This window comes from Rhinatrema bivittatum, chromosome 7 (genome assembly GCF_901001135.1).
Source record: "Rhinatrema bivittatum chromosome 7, aRhiBiv1.1, whole genome shotgun sequence".
NCBI classification, from domain to species: Eukaryota; Metazoa; Chordata; class Amphibia; order Gymnophiona; family Rhinatrematidae; genus Rhinatrema; species Rhinatrema bivittatum.
Window position 1 is genome coordinate 110,670,003 of NC_042621.1, and position 19,759 is coordinate 110,689,761.

The following is a 19,759-nucleotide window of genomic DNA, read 5'->3' on the forward strand; positions in this document are numbered from 1 at the left end:
ACAACCTCTTCAAACGTAGAAATATCCCCTTAGAATCAGTAATCAAGTTCACTGTCATACAGCACATTTATATTTTTATCATATTTCCTTCCCACCCATATAAAATTTCTGCTCTTGCCAAGGGAAAAGTGACTATGGCCTAGTACTCTCTGTGGTTTCGAGAAAGATTAGGAAGGAAGGAAGAAAATAAAACCCACACAAAGAAATTAACCAGTATATATAATTTTTTTTTTTTTTTTTTTTACCATTTCCTTAACAGGCCATTCCAAAAACTCTCACCAAGTCACTAACATTAGAAAAAAAAAAACTTACACACTTAAAACACTCCACACATTCAAAGATCCAGTCTATTTTCAGTTTCTCTCCTTAAGCTTTTGTGTGTTTTGGTAAGCCAGCAAAATGGAAATGTCCCACCCAAAGTTTAGCTGAAGGCTTTAAAAAAACAATCCCGCACTCCCTCCCCACACGATGACCTCGCAGGTACGCAGTGGGCACTGTCTGGTACTATTCGCCATAATAACCATCTGGTTCCAGAGATGCACTTTCATTTGCCTCTGTAGAAGGCAGGACTTAGCATTGTGCCTGTCTCCCATTCACCTGGTACAACTTCATTGTCTGAGGCACATATATGTCCCACACTGCAGCAATTAGTATGCGAAAGCTGCAACACTGGAGGAATAAGCTTGCCTGAAAAGTCCCAGGGTTGATGACCTCCTTGAATTGTATCCTACAACACCTCCCCTTTGTTTTAACACTTTTAAAAAAATAGGTTAAACAAAATTGATATATGCAATGAGTTAAGATAAAAATGTAAACAATTTGAGCCATTAGAAAGTGAATAGCCCTGGCATATTATATGCAGGAGAAGGTTGTTTAACTTAGAATTTTAAAATCATTCATTATTGTAATTATGGGAGGGAGGTGAAGTTAATCACTGCCTCCCATACTATGCTCTTCCTTTCTGTAGTGTCATCTCATCTTGACCTGGATCAGTTTGCTCAACTGCTAGACTAGCGAGGCCACTTCTAGTCATAATTCTGTGATCTCCAATGGGCTTTCCATAATGATGTCTCTCATTTTGTGCATAGGCGTAGACTTGGCTGATTCTGTACGAGCGTTTCTATCAATAGATGTCCCGCTGTCCACATTTAGGGTTTCCAGGGACCGCCCTAGGCCTTTCTGGTCATCTTCCGGCAGGCTGTTGATGTCAGAGGTCAACAGAGTGCCTGTGCTTCCATGAACTACATGAATACCGTCTGGCCCCTTCAGCTCAACCGGCTGTTTATGCCGAAAGCGGAGGGCTCCTGGGCTGCGGGTTGGTTCTTCTTCATCTAAATCATTCTGTATCAACTGTAAAAGATCAAAAAAAGCTTGAGAGCAAGGTCCTCTTAAGATGAAAGTAAATCACCACTATATGGCCTTCCGTTACTGTTAAACTCCCCCCCCCCCCCAAAAAAAAAAAATCCTGTAATTTCGCTCACTTCTTTATTTCAGCAAAATCAGTTCAGGCTTTTAGGACAGATTTTATTTTTTTACAATAAGAGTACCACAAACCTAGTGATAAAAAAATAAGCACTCGTCCCTACTATAATTAGCATGAATAGAAACATTTTGTAAAATCCTGAACTCAGATTCATTTTGAAGGGATGCTACTGACCAGTGAATAAAGGAAAAATAAAACTGAACCTTAAAAACGCTCTACATGGCTGCTTGATGTCTGAGGAATGGGCTGAGGAGACACATCACTTTGGTTGTTGTACAAGATAAAAGTTAAAATCATAGCACACAGAAATAAAACATGAATTTATGAAGTTACCACAGCTGGCTTACCAAGTCTTTATCAAAGATGGAAAAGAAATGGACAAAATGTTGGCCTGACCTTCATCCAAGATAAGGTATAGCACAAGTGAAAATCATTCCCACTTTCTTTTCCATATTTTGGCATTTGCATTGAGAAGTATTTCAGCTTCTATCTGGATTTGGTTAAAGGTTTTTATTAATGTTACGTGCACAATACGCCACATGGAAGTCTTTTGGAAAAGGTGCCAATTTCAAAAGGCAAATTATTTAAAACAATAGACGCACAGAGCAGACTTTTTTCTGAAAGCTCTTCATTTTAATTCTAACCCAGGGCTGTCTGCAGTTTGTTTACAAATTGCTAGACAAGCTCTAAGCCATAAACCAATTGGCCTTTTAGCATTTAAAATTGGATAGGTCGTGTTAAAACCTGAGATAAAAAAAAACCCTTAGACTAAGAGAGAGAAGCTTTATATTAGGTTAGGAAGAAGAAAATATTTCATTTTTGGGGGGTTCGTTTTCTATAAATTTCATTTTGTCTAATGTTTGTTTTATTTCACTAAAAAATGAAATAAACTTTAAAAGAAAATAAGTAAATAAATAAATAAATATGGGGCCTCCCATGCACCCATCCATCCTGTCACCTGAAAAAATGCTGGAGCCAGGATCTTCCCCGGCCCCCACTTACCTGATCCACTGGGATCTGATGCCAAGGCTTCGAGGCATGGTCCTGACACATGTAAGCCTAAGCCAAAGCCTGGGCATTATGTAGGCCAAGGACACGGTAGGTCACTGGGAATTCAGCCTGGGCTCTAAGATATTGTAGGTCACTGGGAATTCAGCCTGGGCTCTAAGATATTGTAGGTCACTGGGAATTCAGCCTGGGCTCTAAGATATTGTAGGTCACTGGGAATTCAGCCTGGGCCCTAAGATATTGTAGGTCACTGGGAATTCAGCCTGGGCCCTAAGATATTGTAGGTCACTGGGAATTCAGCCTGGGCCCTAAGATATTGTAGGTCACTGGGAATTCAGCCTGGGCTCTAAGATATTGTAGGTCACTGGGAATTCAGCCTAGTTAAGGCCCAAGCTTTGAGGCCTAGACTGCCATTGGAAACTGAGTCCTGATGCCTGGCCCTTGGCCTGTGACCCAGGCAAGGCGACAGATCAATTATTTTTGTTTTCAAAAACCAATGAGACTTTGTCAGATTTTCAATTGTTTCATCTCACATTTCTATTTTGTGCCCCTGAATGCCCATCTCCACTTTATATTAGTTTAGGAATATAGAAATATGGTCTAGGCTGGTATGCTGAGGAGTGGTCAGTTTAGTGTAATTTAACACAACACAACTGGGAGAGTAAGGAAACCCACAAAATCATTCCATGCTATTTGAAGCCATCACACCATGCACTCACCGCATATACTTTTTTGCCAGTCTTCATAGACACATATTCTCACACTGTTGCACACCATGCACATATTTTCTTTAGCACTGCAAGCTCTGCATATTCTACCTCTGTGACCGAGGACTGATCTCCACTGCTGGCAGTGGCCTTAGTCACCATCCGTTGTGCAAATAGTTTTTTCAGCCGCATATAGTCATCCAACACTACCTTAAGTATGGAACCCTGGGGGGAGGAGGGGGTAATAGGGAAATCATTATAGACAGAAGCTCTCCTTGCACCATCAAAACCTGATCTTTCAGTAGATGTTATCCAGGACAAAACCTATCATTACTGGAGAATTGTGATATCATAATTTTTTGGTATATGGACACATTACACTACTGGCCATAGATCTTCTTTCCAGCTTTGGCCCTTGCAGCCTTCAGGTTAATATTTCTTCCAGCTTTCATCCCTAGTAGGGATGTGAATCGGGTCCTCGATCGTCTTAACGATCGATTTCGGCTGGGAGGGGGAGGGAATCGTATTGTTGCCGTTTGGGGGGGTAAAATATCGTGAAAAATCGTGAAAAATCGTGAAAAATCTAAAAATCTAAAAATCGCAAAACCGGCACATTAAAACCCCCTAAAACCCACCCCCGACCCTTTAAATTAAATCCCCCACCCTCCCGAACCCCCCCAAATGACTTAAATAACCTGCGGGTCCAGCGGCGGTCCGGAACGGCAGCGGTCCGGAACGGGCTCCTGCTCCTCAATCTTGTTGTCTTCAGCCGGCGCCATTTTCCAAAATGGCGGCGAAAAATGGCGGCGGCCATAGACGAACACGATTGGACGGCAGGAGGTCCTTCCGGACCCCCGCTGGACTTTTGGCAAGTCTCGTGGGGGTCAGGAGGCCCCCCACAAGCTGGCCAAAAGTTCCTGGAGGTCCAGCGGGGGTCAGGGAGCGATTTCCCGCCGCGAATCGTTTTCGTACGGAAAATGGCGCCGGCCATACGCGTATGGCCAGCGCCATTTTCCGTATGGAAAATGGCGCCGGCAGGAGATCGACTGCAGGAGGTCGTTCAGCGAGGCGCCGGAACCCTCGCTGAACGACCTCCTGCAGTCGATCTCCTGCCGGCGCCATTTTCCATACGAAAACGATTCGCGGCGGGAAATCGCTCCCTGACCCCCGCTGGACCTCCAGGAACTTTTGGCCAGCTTGTGGGGGGCCTCCTGACCCCCACGAGACTTGCCAAAAGTCCAGCGGGGGTCCGGAAGGACCTCCTGCCGTCCAATCGTGTTCGTCTATGGCCGCCGCCATTTTTCGCTGCCATTTTGGAAAATGGCGCCGGCTGAAGACAACAAGATTGAGGAGCAGGAGCCCGTTCCGGACCGCTGCCGTTCCGGACCGCCGCTGGACCCGCAGGTTATTTAACTCATTTGGGGGGGGTTCGGGAGGGTGGGGGATTTAATTTAAAGGGTCGGGGGTGGGTTTTAGGGGGTTTTAGTGTGCCGGCTCACGATTCTAACGATTTATAACGATAAATCGTTAGAATCTCTATTGTATTGTGTTCCATAACGGTTTAAGACGATATTAAAATTATCGGACGATAATTTTAATCGTCCTAAAACGATTCACATCCCTAATCCCTAGTAACTTACTTGGAGATGCTGTAGTCAATTACTATTGAGACTAGTTCCTTATGGAGGTTCTGGTCTTAATTTCCCAGAGCCAGCCACAAGTTGCAAATATACCTGGTTGGATAATAAAACTTGAACTATGGCTGATAGTTGTTTCCTGTTTTATGCCAATGCACTGGATTTTCACTGAGTAAAGAATGTACAACAGTGTTGTGGTGTTACTGGGGTTGGGGGATGCTAGCAAGCTGAGAAGGAAGTCTGCTGTGGATCATCCCAGCTTCTCCTCACCAGCACTACACAGAACAAGGTGAATATGAATTTGAATGTTGAGGAAATGTCCATTGCTCACCTTGATGGGCCCTTCACGCATGATCTGGCCCAGCTTGGCAATACTGTCATACTCCTGGATGGCTGCTCGTAAGTAGCGGTCATCTTCTGGTTTGGAAGCAGTGGGTTCTCGCCCAAAAGTACCCTGCAAAAGAAAAAAAAATTCAGACCAGTAAACCTTGCAGGGGCATGGAACTGGATTCATTTCAGAAGTTTACAGTCCATTCTTCTTCCTCTGTCTGTTTGGTTAGATGTTTTCTCTACTGAAATCTAAATACACATACAGGTACATTTTAAAAGGAGTCCCTGTGCACCCATAAACACGCATATTGGGCACACAAGCAAAAATAGTTTTATGTTGTGCGTGCAAATACATGCGTATTTGCGTATCATTTACAATATCCCTACCGCGAATGTGTGTGGAGCCTTTACCCGCGTATTCACTTGTGACTGGGGGGGGGGGGGGGGAGGAAAGTAAGAGAGAGACAGTCTGACACTCTATATATCTCCTACTGTAAGAGGGGCACTTTCAACTCAGGTTGAGTTTTGGGGGAGGCAGTGTTACAAGGGTCTACAGACCCTTGCGCCCTAGGCAGACCAATGGAACACTGCACCCTCAAAAAACCCATCTTGAATTGAAAGTGTCCCTCTTACAGTGGGAGATATAGAGTATCAGATTCATTCTCTTTCCCCTCCCCCCCTCCCTTTTCCCAGAGTTCAGGTTTTGTTACATATTGTTAAGACGGTATAGAAATATTTTTCAATAAAATAAATAAATAAATCCCTCTGGCCCACAATCTCCAAACTTGTGCCTCATCAGGACCAGTAGTACAGTTACACAGTAACACAGCTCACCTTGCAAAATTTGGGGGCCCCACCCCAGAACGCCCATGCACCCCCTTTTCTGCCTCCTTATTCTTGCTAAGTGCACAGGTATGTATGTGCGTACTTCCCCAGCTTCCTAAAATTTGCGTTGCTCACGCGTAGGGCTGTTTTTGCGCAAGCATTTGCTTTAACAATCTACCTGATAGGTATGAACACAGTAATAAGGCAATTTTCAAAAGCCTTTTTCTCAGGTAAATACGGATTTATCCAGGTAAAAGGGCTTTTTAAAAATTGCCTGCACTCTATGTGCTTAAAAGTTAGCATGTTATACTTTCACCTGCAATGTGTGGAGGTGTTCCAAGGACAAGGTTTGGTGTGTGTGGTTTTGCATTTTCACAGCTATGTATACCATTTTCTATGGAAAGAATACCTCCAGCGAAAGCCGATGCAAATTTTTGCAGTACTTTTTTCCCCAGGGCAATTTTCAAAGGCTTGAAGCCTGGGGGTAAAAATACCTGTGGCCTTTGCAACTATACAGGCAGATATGAAAACTGCCACAAAACTACACACAAATCCACTTGCAATAGAATTCTACTCTGCATTACTTCTTACTTTGTATCATTCTCTGTGCTATTCTGCCTCTTGCTTGCATGAGTTTGAAAGGTGAGGTTGGAAACGTCCGACTACACAAATGCCAGACATACATGTTGCTCTATACAGACCTGATAACTACGCTATGGTCTGATGCCAAGCATACCAGCGAGTCACACTTGTGGATCATCTGATCAGTTATGTGCACCACTGTAGTTTTTTTCTCAAACTTCTGGAAAATCCTACAAAGACTTGCTCTTGGCATGTGCAGGGTTTCATGCTTTCTTCTGGCTCTGCAGCTCTCTCTTGTTTCATTTTGCCTGCCATCACAGCTAGATGTTTTTCCATACGTACATGCATACTAATTTTGTTTACTGTCTTTGAGGATGTTGGTTGTTTTTTTGCTGTAAGGTCTTTATTCCTCAAACCATGAACATCTTTTTCTTTGCACCATAGCTCTCAGAGTCAAGTTTGCAGTATTGTTTTTTTTTTTTTATGTTATTTTTTCCAACATCCTACAGTGCCACATTTGAATCTCTCTTTTTTTTTTTTTTTTTTTTAAATCTGTGTGCCATGTAGTTTTATGTCCAAACTAACCAGTTTTCTTTTTGGCACATCTTCCTTTCTTAAAATATTTTCATTGATTTTGCTACTACAATTTTTCTCATCATGGTGCAGTACTCCATCTGCACTCAGTTATGCACTACACATCATCAAGAATGCTACAAGTGTTTAGGATAGGACTATAACGCCTTCAGCTATAGGAAATGCTTAAGGCTTCTGATTTTCAGTTATAACCAAAAAATACTGATAAAACACCCCTGGCGCAAGAATCTTTTTTTCAGTTATAATCAGTTTACCCCTAAAACTGACCTTGTTCCTGGCTGGGAACAGATGCTACAGGTGTTATATTATGTTGATGATGATCTTTTATTGTTTTATTATTTTAATTTTTAATTTGTTTTATTGTATTGTTTTATGTTAATATGTAATATTATGAATGTTTTTATGGAAACCACTTAGAAATGTTGATAGGTGGTTTGTAAATGTTGAATGAATAAATAAATAAAAATGTCATAGATAGCATCATGCAGCATGTTCTCCTGTGTGTTTTCCTAAATTTCCTGTTGTCTGACAGTATCTATCTGTGTCTCCTCCTTGCTATCGTGAGAACAGCATGGGGAAATTCTCTGCAGCATGGGACCTATAACTCAATAAAGTGTGCTTTTGCTGCTGCTAGCCAGGACCGAGCTGTGAGAGCAGAGCAGAGACTCCGGATACGCTGTCTTCCCAAGGTGCTCTCTCTAAAAACAGTGAAGTGCTGCTTTTTTAATTTTTAAAACTGCAGTTGCCAAGGCTAAAGCGGACTGAGAGAGCAGATCAGAAATAGTGGGTGGGCTGAAACAAGCAGCACTTGTATTTTATCCTACCGCGTTGCTACTGACAGAAGAACAGACATCTACGACACTGTTCTCTTCCTAAGTTGATAAAAGTGTCTTTTTTTTTTTTTTTTTTAGGGACAGAGAGAGCCTCTGGCTGCCCAGCCCTTTGGGCTTTCCCACTGTGTCCCTTCATTGAAAAAAACAAACTTGAGAAAGCTGTCTGCCATAAAGGCAATCAGAAGCTACTTTTTAAAAACAATTGTTAATTTAAAGAAAAAATCCATGGTTTTTTTTAATTTTAAGCTGTAGGTATAAAGTTGAGGTAGAGACCCGCTGACCCAAAAAAAACCCCAGACTTTTTTCTTTTTTTGCAGTCCCTCCGGTGAACAGGCAGAGTCTGCAGGTAATTATTTACACAGCTCTTGTCCTTCCTGATTTTGCACTCCAAAACAGAGCAGTTGGTTAGGAATTTTAACATTGAAATAATAAAGGAAATCAACAAACTTGAACATAAATTGATTGATTTATAACTTTTAAATACACTAAAAATGTATGATGATTCATAAGGCCCTACATAGCATCGCTCCACTCAACCTTCCAGCTCCAACTACACACTTCTAAAAAGCCAACCAGAAGGGCATATCAGAACAGAATGATCACCCAACCAGCAAAATCCTCCCTGAGGAAACGCGCACTATCCACAGCGGGCCCTTCGCTCTGGAACTCACTACCACCAGACCTCCGCCTTGAGCCGTGCCATTCCACGTTCAAAGTGAAACTCAAGACTTGGCTCTTCCTACAAGCTTTCCCAGAGAGCTAAGAGCAGGAAGAATAACAACCCTCCCATCCCACAGCAATTTTGTAATGTTTATTTGCTTTATTTATGTGTTCTTAGTAGATCTTAGTTTGTATTCTACTTTATAATAGATTTACTGTTTGATATGTTCCATGTAAACCGCCATCCCGGCGATAGTTATCTCTGTTATCTGTGAACCGGAGTGATATGTATATTATACAGGAACTTCCGGTATATAAAAACCAAAAAATAAATAAATAAATAAATGTGCCAAAAATTAGTGTTTGGGTCGTGAAAACACCAACAAACACCTATATGTGGTGCCCCCCAAAACCCCTAATTGCCTGAAAAATAAACCTCTAAATTTACATTTTATAAACCTCTAGGATCAGAAGCCTTAGATATGCTCCAAGATTTTATTTAAGTTGATTTAATATTCCACCTTTTCCTTTCATCTCAAGGCAGCCAGAGCAGTTTGGGCCTAGCCTGCCCACTTGTGTATAGAAAGTAAGCCCAGCAAAAAACTGTCCTTGAAATCCGAAAACAAAGCTCCAGAATCTGAGTCTAATATCATTTTGCATTTTTAGCCCACCTCCAAATAATGCTAATGTTATAATAAGTCCTTCCCCACAGAGCATTAGGAGATCAGGTGACTTGCCCAAGGCTTGAAAGAGTAGTGGAAGTGGGACTTGAACCCAGGTTTCTTGGTTTTCAGCCCATTTTTCTAACTACTAGTGGCCCAGGACTTGGTGAAGATGTTCTTGACCTGTTTGGTGCCGTGCTCTGATGGTAGGATGCTAGGCTAGAGCCTTTCATGGATTACAAACTGGATAAAATACAGGAAACAGAGAGTAGGATTAAATGGACAATTTTCTCAGTGGAAGGGAGTGGGCAGTGGAGTGCCTCAGGGATCTGCATTGGGACCCGTACTTATAAATGATCTGGAAAGAAATACGACAAGTGAGGTAATCAAATTTGCAGATGATACAAAATTGTTCAGAGTAGTTAAATCACAAGCAGATTGTGATAAATTGCAGATGAAATTTAATGTGGATAAGTGCAAGGTGATGCATATAGGGAAAAATAATCCATGCTATAGTTACACAATGTTAGGTTCCATATTAAGAGCTACCACCCAAGAAAGAGATCTAGGCATCACAGTGGATAATACATTGAAATTGTCGGTTCAGTGTGCTGCGGCTGTCAAGAAAGCAAACAGAATGTTGGGAATTATTAGGAAGGGAATGGTGAATAAAACGGAAAATATCATAATGCCTCTGTATCGCTCCATGGTGAGACCGCATCTTGAATACTGTGTACAATTCTGGTCGCGGTATCTCAAAAAAGATATAGTTGCGAAGGAGAAGGTACAGAGAAGGGCGACCAAAATGATAAAGGGAATGGAACCGCTCCCCTATGAGGAAAGACTAAAGAGGTTAGGACTTGCCAGCTTGGAGAAGAGATGGCTGAGGAGGGATATGATAAAGGTATTTAAAATCATGACAGGTCTAGAATGGGTTAACGTGAATCAGTTATTTACTCTTTTCGGAAGTTAGCATGTGCCATATTTAATACTAATCAGAGAAAGCTCTTTTTCACTCAACGCACAATTAAACTCTGGAATTTGTTGCCAGAGGATGTGCTTAGTGCAGTTAGTGTAGCTGTGTTTAAAAAAGGATTGGATAAGTTCTTGGAGAAGAGGATCATTACCTGCTATTAATTAAGTTGACTTAGAAAATAGCCACTGCTATTACTAGCAACAGTAGCGTGGAAACAACTTAATTTTTGGGTACTTGCCAGGTTCTTATGGCCTGGATTGGCCACTGTTGGAAACAGGATGCTGGGCTTGTTGGACCCTTGGTCTGACCCAGTATGGCATGTTCTTATTACATGTTATCAAAAGAAAAAATTGACCAGCTGTATATGAATAAGTGGTACGGACAGAATTTATTAAAAGCCAATCTTTATTCTACTATGGTCAAAATTTAAAAAAAGTGTTTTTTATATAGAGACAGAAACCTCAGAACTGGTAAACCTTGTATTTTTTGCAAAGGTTTTTGAAGAACCAGTAAGTTCGATTATAGGTTTCCTGTTGTCTCTTTTTTTTTTGTTTTTTCTTTAAAAAGATTTTTGACTTATATATATCTTATTGGACATAATGTTCTAAATGTTTAGTGAGACTTGACATATTATGTTGGAATGAACTTCCCTTACAGTTTTGTGTTACCATTAGTAGCACAGCCGTTATTTTCTGGCTTGTAAATTTTAAGCTGATTCGGTTAATATACCATAAATTAACCTCAATGTGTATTTAGTTCAAAATTTTCACTGAGAAAGTTCTTATGCCTTTTCACGTTACAGAATGTCCTTTGAGAACAGTGTCCGTATCAACTTGGGAATACAGCCCAGGTTGGAGCAGGCAAAATAGTTATTGTAACTTTATGCCTTTAGACAAAATGACATGGTTTGAAGACTTATTGCTTTGCCTTCTATAATGTAGCACTAATTTTGTAAACTTGTTGCAATATGAATGTTTCAAAACAAGTCTGTGCTTATAATTCCCGCCACAGTGTTGCACTTATCTTTCAAACTTGTTGCGATATCTTTCACCGCTTGAAACAAGTGTGTGCCTAGAATCGCCAACGTCAACGTTTCACATGTAGTTTCTTCAGGGCAGATTCTAAGAAACAGCAGGATAACAGAAAAACATTAACTTCCTTAAAGCAATAACAATTTTAGTCATTTTGAAACAAATTTTTGTACTCACGAAACTGTCTGTGGCTGGTAACAAGCGGGCTTCTAACTGCCGACTGTCTCGGCTAGACTTTTTATAGTACTCCTGCGTTTTGAGAAGTGACCAATCGAATCGTTCCCGGTGAACGTGCTGCACGTAGCAGCAAACTTTATTGCGTGATTTTTGTTGAGACAATGAACAACTTTAAATCCCCATCGAATTGAATGGGAAAAAGACGTCATCATGACGTGTACATTTTTTAAACAACTGTAAATATCAACGTACACTAATACTGCAATGTCAGTAAAAGTGTATTTCAACGAAAATGGTATATGATTTTCTTCCACCAGAATATCTTATTGTCTAATTAAACTGTTCCATTCAATTTTACTATTTAATCCCGAGGGTTCCTCCGCACTGAGCTTGAAAATCCATTCCTGTTCTCTACTGTATAGGATCTTTTCTCTATTACCACCTCTGGCATCTGCTGTTATATGGTCAATGGCAAACCAACGGAGTTCGTGGACTTGATGGTTTTTTGATAAACAGTGCTCTACAATCGGTGCAGTTAGTCTTTTGTTTTTCAAACAGCTCTTATGTTCACTGATGCGGGAGCTTAGATTTCTACTTGTTTGGCCCACGTATATCATGTTGCAGGGACATACGATGACAAAGATGACGTAAGTAGTTTGACAGGTAGTAAATTGATATAATTTGTGAGTATATCCAGTTTTAACACATTTGAATTCCTTTAATTCGATGGTTTGATTGCAGATTTTACAGTGGCCACATTTATAATGGCCTCGGAGTGTGTTGCCATCTAACGTTGTAGGTTTTGTGATTTTCTCCTTTAATGTTGAAGGGCATAAGATCTCCTTGAGATTTCTTCCTCTCGAAAAGGCGGTTCTAAATTCGAGTTCTTCTAATCCAGGAATTAATTGGATGAGATGCCAATGTCTACGCATATTTTGAACAATTCGTTTAGACATTGGAGAATATTTAATTACGCATGTCATCATTTTGGCGTCCTCTTCTTTTGGGGTTGACGTCAATAAAGCATCTCTATCATAATATAGAGCTCTCTTGAACCCGCTAGTGATTGCCTTCTTAGGATATCCTCTGTTTTTCAAATCTTTCGAAAGGTTAGTTGCTTGAGCCCTAAAAATCTGAGTTTCTGAACAATTTCTTTTATACCTCAGAAACTGGGAAAATGGCAAACTGGTCTTCAAAGGTATTGGATGTGCGCTGCTGTAGTGCAACATAGTATTTCTGTCTGTGCTTTTTTTGTATACATATGTCTGCAAACTTCCATTTTCATCTTTTTTGACTGTGACATCCAGGAAAGAAATCTCTTTGAAATGGTATGTTAATGTAAACTGGATATTTTCGTCACAGGTATTTAGCCATTTAAAGAATGAATTTAATTCTGATTCACTCCCATTCCAGAGTATAAAGATATCATCAATGTATCTCTTGTATAGGTGTATCTTTGAAATGAATGGAGATTGTTGAATCCATTCTTTTTCGAATTCTGCCATAAACAGATTTGCTAACGATGGAGCCATTGTTGCTCCCATCGCCGTCCCGGAAATCTGTTGATAGTATTTTTGTTGAAATATAAAAAAGTTTTTTGTTAAAGCGATGGTTGCTAATGTCAGCAGAAATTCACTGGGTATCCTATAAGGTTTGTTTCCTTTTGTCCAGATATTTCTTGACTATTTTCAATGCCTCAATTTGTGGTATGGAGGTATAAAGAGATTTTATGTCCAGTGTGACCAACCATTTATCTGAAATCTCATCTTTAACTTCTTCTAAGATGCTTAAGAAATGACCCGTGTCTTTGATATAAGATGGAATATGTGAAACGAAATCTTTAAGAAAACAGTCTACGAATCTTGAAAGAGGTTCTAGTAGAGAATCGTTTGAGGAAATTATAGGTCGTCCTGGGGGATTAGTAGTGGTTTTGTGTACCTTAGGGAGGACATATATTGTAGGTACTTTGGGATGTTTGGAATTCAAAAAATTATATTCCTTATTGGTAAGGAAACCTTTTTCTTTTGCTTCATCTATGTGTTTTTTTATGACCTTTTGTAATTCTACTGTAGGATTCTTGGACAATTGGAGATAAGTGGTTTGATCTTCAATCTGACGTCTGATTTCTTGTATGTACTGATCTTTATTCATGATGACGATAGAGCCGCCTTTGTCGGCTGGTTTTACTATATAAGAAGAATCGTGTGACATTGAATGTAAAATGGAATGGGAACGTTTGTCCACATATTTGAGTTTTTGATCTTCCAACTCCTTGCGTGTTTTAAGTGAACAAGTAATCTTCTTGGAAATGATTTTGGGATTGTAGCCCTTTTGTTTGAAGGATTCAGTCAGGACTTTGTGGTATTCATCCCTATCTTTTGGATCTTTAACTGTGAATAATAGACTTTTTTGTATGTGAAGGTAACTGCATTTGTCAATCAGTCTCTTGAATACAGAGGTTTATAGATCAAAAAATACAGAGGTTTATAGATCAAAAACTCAAATATGTGGATAACTTAGACAAACGTTCCCGTTCCATTTTACATTCAATGTCACACGATTCTTCTTATATAGTAAAACCAGCCGACAAAGGCGGCTCTATCGTCATCATGAATAAAGATCAGTACATACAAGAAATCAGACGTCAGATTGAAGATCAAACCACTTATCTCCAATTGTCCAAGAATCCTACAGTAGAATTACAAAAGGTCATAAAAAAACACATAGATGAAGCAAAAGAAAAAGGTTTCCTTACCAATAAGGAATATAATTTTTTGAATTCCAAACATCCCAAAGTACCTACAATATATGTCCTCCCTAAGGTACACAAAACCACTACTAATCCCCCAGGACGACCTATAATTTCCTCAAACGAGTCTCTACTAGAACCTCTTTCAAGATTCGTAGACTGTTTTCTTAAAGATTTCGTTTCACATATTCCATCTTATATCAAAGACACGGGTCATTTCTTAAGCATCTTAGAAGAAGTTAAAGATGAGATTTCAGATAAATGGTTGGTCACACTGGACATAAAATCTCTTTATACCTCCATACCACAAATTGAGGCATTGAAAATAGTCAAGAAATATCTGGACAAAAGGAAACAACCTTATAGGATACCCAGTGAATTTCTGCTGACATTAGCAACCATCGCTTTAACAAAAAACTTTTTTATATTTCAACAAAAATACTATCAACAGATTTCCGGGACGGCGATGGGAGCAACAATGGCTCCATCGTTAGCAAATCTGTTTATGGCAGAATTCAAAAAAGAATGGATTCAACAATCTCCATTCATTTCAAAGATACACCTATACAAGAGATACATTGATGATATCTTTATACTCTGGAATGGGAGTGAATCAGAATTAAATTCATTCTTTAAATGGCTAAATACCTGTGACGAAAATATCCAGTTTACATTAACATACCATTTCAAAGAGATTTCTTTCCTGGATGTCACAGTCAAAAAAGATGAAAATGGAAGTTTGCAGACATATGTATACAAAAAAAGCACAGACAGAAATACTATGTTGCACTACAGCAGCACACATCCAATACCTTTGAAGACCAGTTTGCCGTTTTCCCAGTTTCTGAGGTATAAAAGAAATTGTTCAGAAACTCAGATTTTTAGGGCTCAAGCAACTAACCTTTCGAAAGATTTGAAAAACAGAGGATATCCTAAGAAGGCAATCACTAGCGGGTTCAAGAGAGCTCTATATTATGATAGAGATGCTTTATTGACGTCAACCCCAAAAGAAGAGGACGCCAAAATGATGACATGCGTAATTAAATATTCTCCAATGTCTAAATGAATTGTTCAAAATATGCGTAGACATTGGCATCTCATCCAATTAATTCCTGGATTAGAAGAACTCGAATTTAGAACCGCCTTTTCGAGAGGAAGAAATCTCAAGGAGATCTTATGCCCTTCAACATTAAAGGAGAAAATCACAAAACCTACAACATTAGATGGCAACACACTCCGAGGCCATTATAAATGTGGCCACTGTAAAATCTGCAATCAAACCATCGAATTAAAGGAATTCAAATGTGTTAAAACTGGATATACTCACAAATTATATCAATTTACTACCTGTCAAACTACTTACGTCATCTATGTCATCGTATGTCCCTGCAACATGATATACGTGGGCCAAACAAGTAGAAATCTAAGCTCCCGCATCAGTGAACATAAGAGCTGTTTGAAAAACAAAAGACTAACTGCACCGATTGTAGAGCACTGTTTATCAAAAAACCATCAAGTCCACGAACTCCGTTGGTTTGCCATTGACCATATAACAGCAGATGCCAGAGGTGGTAATAGAGAAAAGATCCTATACATAGAGAACAGGAATGGATTTTCAAGCTCAGTGCGGAGGAACCCTCGGGATTAAATAGTAAAATTGAATGGAACAGTTTAATTAGACAATAAGATATTCTGGTGGAAGAAAATCATATACCATTTTCGTTGAAATACACTTTTACTGACATTGCAGTATTAGTGTACATTGATATTTACAGTTGTTTAAAAAATGTACACGTCATGATGACGTCTTTTCCCATTCAATTCGATGGGGATTTAAAGTTGTTCATTGTCTCAACAAAAATCACGCAATAAAGTTTGCTGCTACGTGCAGCACGTTCACCGGGAACGATTCGATTGGTCACTTCTCAAAACGCAGGAGTACTATAAAAAGTCTAGCCGAGACAGTCGGCAGTTAGAAGCCCGCTTGTTACCAGCCACAGACAGTTTCGTGAGTACAAAAATTTGTTTCAAAATGACTAAAATTGTTATTGCTTTAAGGAAGTTAATGTTTTTCTGTTATCCTGCTGTTTCTTAGAATCTGCCCTTAAGAAACTACATGTGAAACGTTGACGTTGGCGATTCTAGGCACACACTTGTTTCAAGCGGTGAAAGATATCGCAACAAGTTTGAAAGATAAGTGCAACACTGTGGCGGGGATTATAAGCACAGACTTGTTTTGAAACATTCATATTGCAACAAGTTTACAAAATTAGTGCTACATTATAGAAGGCAAAGCAATAAGTCTTCAAACCATGTCATTTTGTCTAAAGGCATAAAGTTACAATAACTATTTTGCCTGCTCCAACCTGGGCTGTATTCCCAAGTTGATACGGACACTGTTCTCAAAGGACATTCTGTAACATGAAAAGGCATAAGAACTTTCTCAGTGAAAAATTTGAACTAAATACACATTGAGGTTAATTTATGGTATATTAACCGAATCAGCTTAAAATTTACAAGCCAGAAAATAACGGCTGTGCTACTAATGGTAACACAAAACTGTAAGGGAAGTTCATTCCAACATAATATGTCAAGTCTCACTAAACATTTAGAACATTATGTCCAATAAGATATATATAAGTCAAAAATCTTTTTAAAGAAAAAACAAAAAAAAAGAGACAACAGGAAACCTATAATCGAACTTACTGGTTCTTCAAAAACCTTTGCAAAAAATACAAGGTTTACCAGTTCTGAGGTTTCTGTCTCTATATAAAAAACACTTTTTTAAAATTTTGACCATAGTAGAATAAAGATTGGCTTTTAATAAATTCTGTCCGTACCACTTATTCATATACAGCTGGTCAATTTTTTCTTTTGATATATTAGAGACTAGCTGATCCCAATTCCTTTGTCTACTTATTACATGTTATTACATCTTATTACAGTCTCTGCTGTTTTAAGGAGGGTTGCCTGTGAGATGCTTCCAACAATAGGATATGCAAAGTTCAACAGGACATGCAGTACTAGTGTTGTCTTACATGTGTCCTGGCAGGGCTATTCCAGAGATCTGTAAATTCACTTAGGTTCTCAGGAAGGTCATCTTCATGTTCCGCCTGTGCAGCCAGCTCCATGTTCCTGCAGAAAGGATCCAGCCACACAGGGTTAGCCCTGTAAAAAAGAAACACACAACACTCAGGAAATGCTCTGTCACAATATGATACATGCAGTCAGAACAGAACAGGGAAGCAGTAACTAATGTGACATGAATATGGGTCATTTTATTATGAACAGTTTAGCATCTCTAAGTAATCTTTTCCTTGCATACATTACAAAAAAAAATCCCTTTTACTACCATAATTTATAGAAAAAAAAATACAGCTTACAAATGAGCAATTAATGCAAAATCCTACTACTGCTACAGGTACAACGGCTTTTACTAGAACACTTTTCAGAGAGACCATCTATAGGATGCCAGACCAGAAAATTTCCTTATACTACATGTATAAGACTGCCCATTTACATAGTCCAAACAAGCGCACTCAGGGGGTTTCACCAGGATTTTGTGAGAACCTGTTGTTGAAACTCCCCGTAAAAGTACATTTCTATAACACAGAAAACACCTCCAACTCCAACACAGTGGATTACACTTTAAAAAAAAATAAAAATAAAAGAGCACTTATTTTACCACACCAAGTGGAAAAAAACAGTAAACTAGATAACTAAGAGAGTTTTAGACACAGCATACAAATACAGCTTTCCAGAAAATGGAAGAAAATTCTGTATAATCTTTCTCTACTAGGAAAAACTGCCATAACGAATCTACAAAACAACCAACAAGAGACTCTGTGATAATAATGGACACACAAAAATACACAGAAGAGGGGCACAGACAGCACTCAAAAAATACAAACTACAGGAAACTGACTGAGGTACCCACACAGGAATACACAATAGGGATGTGAATCGTTTTTCAACGATTAAAATTATCGTCCGATAATGTTTATATCGTCTTAAATCGTTATAGAACACGATACAATAGAAATTCTAACGATTTATCGTTAAAAATCGTTAAATCGAGTTAGTGCGCACTAACTCCCCGTTAGTGCGCACTAACTCGATTTAGTGCGCACTAACTGAAAATGATACAAATAAACACTTTCCAGGTCACTGAAGGTCAGTTAGGAATGAATATGTGTTCCTATTGGCTGGCTGCCCTCTTATCTATTGATGTTACCAAGGTTACCACTGAGGTGATGGTTGGGGGGATGGGAAATGGAACTGGAAACTAACGAACACCAACAGAAAATGAAACAAAGTGTTCACACTTCCCAGGTCAGTAAAGGTCACTTAGGAATGAATATGTATGTATGTATTCCTATTGGCTGGCTGTGCTCTTATCTATTGATGTTACCAATATGGTTGGGGGGATGTGAAATGGAAACAGTTGGAAGCTTGACAAAAAAAGTAATGTAATGATCAGCACTCACGTGACTAGAACTTGTTTGTTTATTATTTTTGTTAGCAGGCACCTGAAATGCTAGTGCATGTTGAATTTGCCAATCACTGTGCATTTTAGAAAGGTGGTCCTGGCTGGAACTGTACACAGTTCAAATATATGTAATTGATTGTTGGTAAGTGTATTTTTTAAGTAGCCACACTGGCACCAGTATGTTTACTTTTCCTCCTACTTAACTCACTAGCTCAGCTTTGTAAGAAGGGCTTCTCTGCTTGTGTGTTGTTTTTGTTTGGTGTGAGGAGAGCAGAAACATCAGATCTTTATTCAATCTACTACAGTCATCTCTTACAGTGCCCTATCCCTATTAATACCAGGAGTGTTGTGATCTTCCTGCACACAGTGCCCTAACCCTGATACCAGTCTGAGACAGCTCCCTCCTTGCATTACTAGTGAGAGGCTGGCTTCACAGACAGGGGGGGCTGCCTGACCCTCACTCCTGACTTCCCCCATGTCCCAGCTAGTGAATGGTGTGTGGGTGAGGGGGGGGGGGATGGTGAAGTCTGAGACAGCTCCCTCCCTGTATTACTAGTGAGAGGCTGGCTTCACAGACAGGGGGGAGCTGCCTGACCCTCACTCCTGACTTCCCCCATGTCCCAGCTAGTGAATGGTGTGTGGGTGAGGGGGGGGGGGAGGATGGTGAAGTCTGAGACAGCTCCCTCCCTGCATTACTAGTGAGAGGCTGGCTTCACAGACAGGGGGGAGCTGCCTGACCCTCACTCCTGACTTCCCCCATGTCCCAGCTAGTGAATGGTGTGTGGGTGAGGGGGGGGGGGGGAGGATGGTGAAGTCTGAGACAGCTCCCTCCCTGCATTACTAGTGAGAGGCTGGCTTCACAGACAGGGGGGAGCTGCCTGACCCTCACTCCTGACTTCCCCCATGTCCCAGCTAGTGAATGGTGTGTGGGTGAGGGGGAGGGGGGAGGATGGTGAAGTCTGAGACAGCTCCCTCCCTGCATTACTAGTGAGAGGCTGGCTTCACAGACAGGGGGG

At 40.0% G+C, this 19,759-nt stretch overlaps 1 protein-coding gene across 2 annotated transcripts in view; it reads right to left on the reverse strand.

Moving 5' to 3' along the window:
• Positions 1–253: 253 nt before the first annotated feature.
• The window catches only part of CDH23 (cadherin related 23), a 1,814,588-nt gene continuing 1,795,082 nt past the window's right edge, over positions 254–19,759 (reverse strand). For both annotated transcript variants that reach the window (XM_029608940.1, XM_029608939.1), the window contains 3 exons: positions 17,293–17,422; positions 5,167–5,289; positions 254–1,350 (listed from right to left, as the gene is read on the reverse strand). In XM_029608940.1, the coding sequence (XP_029464800.1) occupies positions 1,030–1,350; positions 5,167–5,289; positions 17,293–17,422 (574 nt within the window). In that variant the 3' untranslated portion in view covers positions 254–1,029. The remainder of the gene's footprint in view (positions 1,351–5,166; positions 5,290–17,292; positions 17,423–19,759) is intronic.